The 4,652-nt window shown below is 44.1% G+C and overlaps 1 protein-coding gene across 1 annotated transcript; it reads left to right on the top strand.

Moving 5' to 3' along the window:
• Positions 1 to 589: 589 nt before the first annotated feature.
• LOC147631183 (pentatricopeptide repeat-containing protein At2g33680-like) lies at positions 590 to 3,832 on the top strand. The gene has a single exon (XM_086809155.1). The coding sequence runs from the start codon at positions 590 to 592 to the stop codon at positions 3,830 to 3,832; it is 3,243 nt and encodes a 1,080-aa protein (XP_086665281.1).
• The last annotated feature ends 820 nt before the right edge of the window (positions 3,833 to 4,652 follow it).

Below are 4,652 nucleotides of genomic sequence, written 5' to 3'. Positions count from 1 at the left end.
TTGTCATGGAGCATTGACCAATTGAGTCCCAATCAAGCTCATTTCTAGAGCACAATTGAAGTTTAAGAACCCTTATGAATTTGAGTGATAAGGATGAGGATGAGATTGAAAGGTAATAACAGGAAAAGGGATATATTTAGCAAAGACAATCCCTTCCTCTTAAGCCGAGAAGCATTACTCAGAAACGTTTTCCCAAAGAAAACCCTGCGGCCAAAAACTCCAGCAGTCCGCACGTATTCCATTGTTAATGTGAACTAGGAGAACCGGAAGCTTTTGCCCAAACTCTTGTCCGGAAGCTTGACCCTCACCAAGTAACGATATCGAGTTCTGTTTCTGAGATCGTTTGCCAAAATGGGGATCTCAGGTTCCATTTTATCCTAACTCCACCTTCTCACCTTGTGACGAGATGCTTCAGAAAATTCTGGAAATCCATAATTGCATCAGCATTTTGCCCCACGTTTTGATGTTTGAGTATTAACGCTTCTCTGTAAACCCTAATCCGAGCTTGTGACTCAAATAAAATGGCATATCATTTGGACTATGGTTAAGCCCATTATTAGCATTTGAAGGCCATCCTTACAGTTTTAGAATGCCCTTTAAACATACAGGTTGCAAATCACCCGTACTTTTTCTGACCCGTTCTTACAGACTATGGTGGAATCGTGATTTATGTGTTGGATCTGCCATCAAAATTTGTGAGGAGAAGGGGCTAGATGAGGCAATTAAAGCTGCAAACCTTATGCATCAGCAAGGGGTTTCCATCTCAAGGGATGACTTATATCATCTTGTGCAGGAATGCACCAGAGAGAAGGGTCTCACTGCAGGCAGACAGGTGCATTCCTTAATGATCAGCAACGGGCTTGATTTGATCACTGTTTTGGGGGACCATCTGATCCGCATGTTTGCTTCATGTGGGAGCTTGCTAGAAGCATCACATGCATTTCATAAGGTCTCACATCCAAGTGTGTATACGTGGAATGCCATCATATCATCACATGTTATGCTTGGAGAATGTGAGAGGGCCCTTGAATTGTACGACCAAATGCAGCAAGAGGGCATACTTCCTGTCAAAGTTACATTTTTGTTCGTCCTAAAAGCCTGCGGCAATGAACAAGCCATAGCTATGGGGAGACTAATCCATGGGCAATTGATGAGGAGTGGTTGCGAATCAGACATGATGGTGGGCAGTGCAGTTATTGATATGTATGGAAAGTGTGGAAATGTAGAGGAAGCGCGCAAAGTATTCGATGGAATGCCTGATCGAGATGTTGTTATATGGGGTGCAATGATAGCAGCATACACAGAGCATGGGCATGCTCTAGCTGCTCTCAAACTTTTCGAAAAGATGCAAGAGGAAGGCGCAGAGCCAACTAATTCTATTTTTGTGTGTATTTTCAAGGTGTGTGGTAGCATAGGCGCTGTTGAGCATGGAAGGTTGATACATGACTGTGTGATTAGTTGTGGATTAGACACGGAAGTGGTAGTTGGAAATAGCTTGATTGACATGTATGCAAAGTTTGGAGCTCTAGATGAGGCACATAGAGTGTTTATAGGATTGTCTAGAAATGTGGTGTCATGGGGCTCGCTGATCAGTGGATATGTACAGCATGGGCAGAGTGATCAGGCTCTACAACTTTTTATGGCCATGGAAGAAGAAAATAAAAAGCCAAATGAAGTGATTTTTCCAAGCATCTTGAAAGCTTGTGCTACCACCTATGCTGTAGGGCCAGGTCGCCTCATTTATGACCAAATACTCAAAGCTGGGTATGAATCTGACGTGAAGATTGGGAGTGCCTTGGTTGATATGTATGCCAAGTGCAAGAACCTAGAAGAGGCTCACAAAGTGTTCAACACAATTGCAAACTTAAATGAGGTCTCATGGAGCGCAATGATTGGGGGATATGCATTGCATGGGGATGGTTATACAGCCCTTGAACTTTTTGAGGAGATGCAAGCGAAGGGCATTAAACCAAACAAAGGTGTGCTCCTGAGTGTCTTGAAAGCTTGTGCCAACATAGGAGCTATAGAAAAGGGCAGGTGGATACATAATCAGCTTTTCAGGATGGAGCTTAAATCAGATGTGGACACAGCTAGCACACTTGTAGACATGTATGCAAAATGTGGGAACGTAGATGAAGCACAACAAATCTTCGAAGAAATGCCAGAGCATGATGTGGTGTCATGGAGTGCAATGATTGGAGGTTATGCTGATCATGGGCATGGTCTTGCTGCTCTTTCACTCTTCCAGAAAATGCTAAAAGAGGGCATCAAGCCGGACAAAGTGATCTATATGTGTGTTCTGAAAGCATGTGGCTGCTCACGATCCATAAGCCAAGGTAGGCTAATACACCATGAGGTTATCAAAAGTGAGTACGAATTCGATGTAGCACTTGGGAGCACCCTTGTTGACATGTATGCCAAGTGTGGGAGCCTGGATGAGGCATGCATAATTTTTGACAACTTGCAGTGTCGAGATGTTGTAGCATGGGGTGCATTGATTGCTGGATATGTCCAGCACGACCACACTGTTACTGGTTTTGAGCTTTTCAAGAAAATGCAGCGGGATGGCATAATGCCGAGCCAAGCTATATACTTGTGTATGGTGAAAGCATGTGAAAGCATACAATCAATTGAGCAAGGCATGATTGTACATTCTCAGATAGTTGAATGTGGATTTGACTTGGATTTGGTAGTTGGAAGCTCTCTAGTCGACATGTATGCTAAGAGTGGAAATGTACAGGAAGCCTCTAGTGTCTTTCACAAGCTATCGAACCGAGATGTAGTAACTTGGAGTGCAATGATTGCAGGTTATGTCTTGCATGAGAATGGTTCTAGTGCTCTTGATCTGTTTGAGAAAATGCAGCAAGAGGGAGTAAGGCCAGATAGGGTCACATGCTTGTTACTTTTGAAAGCATGTACTATCATTGGAGCTTTGGGGCAAGGAAGGCTGATACACAAGCAAATAGTCATGGCTGGATTTGAATCAGCTGTAGACTGCAGGACTGCAATTGTTCATATGTACGCCAAATGTGGAGGTTTGGAGGATGCATACAGACTCTTGGCCACATTGCTGGATCACAATGTTGTTGCATGGGGTGCAATGATCTCAGGCCATGCAAATCACAGCAATGGCGATTTGGGCAAGCATTGCATTGAAGTCATGCAACAACAAGGCTTAAAGCCAGACGATGTGATATTTCTTAGTATTCTTACTGCTTGCAGTCATGCAGGTCTATTGGAAGGTGGTCGAATTTACTTGAAATCTATGAGAGAGAAGTTCTGTATGCTACCTGATACAAAACACTACAACTGCTTGGTTGACCTCCTGGGTCGTGTGGGACACTTGCACGAGGCTCGAGATTTGCTCCGATGTATCCCAATAGCACCAGATATTATTGGGTGGTTGTCTTTGCTGTCTGGCTGCAGGACATATTACAACTTGGAGCTTGGAGTGCAGTGCTACGATGAAGTTGTCAAGCGGGATCAAAATGATGCCTCAGGCTATGTACTGATGTCAAATATCTACTCAGGTGCCCACATGTGGGAGACTGCTAACAGGTTACAAGACCTGAGAAAGCATAGGGGTGCATGGAAGAAGCCTGGGAGGGCCTGGATAGAGGTCGATAGTAAGGTGCATGAGTTTCTTGTGGAAGGTCAAGGCCGCACAGAATATGATGATAAGTTATTGAAGTTTGTGAGATTAAGCAACTTCATTAAGAGGGAGGGATATGTGCCGGAACTGTGTCTACTTTCTGAGTCGGTGTCAGGCTCTGAAAAGGACTATGCACTGTGCACAGATTTGCAAACTGAGCCAGAAGTTCTTGCATTATGAACTTGCTGCCATGTTGTTGGTATAATATAAAAAATTGAAGTCTTCAAGTGGGTCTTCATATGAAGTCTTTGATAATGCTAGAAGCCATAATACTTGCTCAAAATGAGGGTAGAAGTGAAGGCACACTGATGCTGCAAACAGGCCATAGCAGAAAGCTCAGGACATACACCATCTTGATATAGTACCCATTCAAGTAGTCTACTGAAGCTAATTGCTGTTGGTAAGACGGGGGGAGGGCTTTGTGTGGCGGGTACTTTCAGTCCTAACCTGGGTGGACAGCTATGCTGCTTCACACTCACACCTGCAGATACAAGAGCATGCCATTGGTTTTTTTTTTGGCATTGGGCTTGCTACATCAAGGACTTTCACCCATCCCTGGCGATTTGGGCAAGCATTGCATTGAAGTCATGCAACAACAAGGCTTAAAGCCAGAGGATGTGATATTTCTTAGTATTCTTACTGCTTGCAGTCATGCAGGTCTATTGGAAGGTGGTCAAATTTACTTGAAATCTATGAGAGAGAAGTTCTGTATGCTACCTGATACAAAACACTACAACTGCTTGGTTGACCTCCTGGGTCGTGTGGGACACTTGCATGAGGCTCGAGATTTTCTCCGATGTATCCCAATAGCACCAGATATTATTGGGTGGTTGTCTTTGCTGTCTGGCTGCAGGACATATTACAACTTGGAGCTTGGAGTGCAGTGCTACGACAAAGTTGTCAAGCGGGATCAGAATGATGGCTCAGGCTACGTACTGATGTCAAATATCTACTCGGGTGCCCACATGTGGGAGAGTGCTAACAGGGTACAAGACCTGAG

The sequence above is a fragment of the Cibotium barometz genome, chromosome 15 (genome assembly GCF_041138505.1).
Source record: "Cibotium barometz isolate CiBa-2024 chromosome 15, ASM4113850v1, whole genome shotgun sequence".
Taxonomy (NCBI): Eukaryota; Viridiplantae; Streptophyta; class Polypodiopsida; order Cyatheales; family Cibotiaceae; genus Cibotium; species Cibotium barometz.
Note: the sequence above shows the minus strand (reverse complement) of the source record. Positions and strands in the feature narration are given on the sequence as shown.

Excerpts from the sequence above, each read along its gene's own strand:
- LOC147631183 (XM_086809155.1), top strand. The coding sequence starts at position 590 with ATGCCCTTTAAACATACAGGTTGCAAATCACCCGTACTTTTTCTGACC.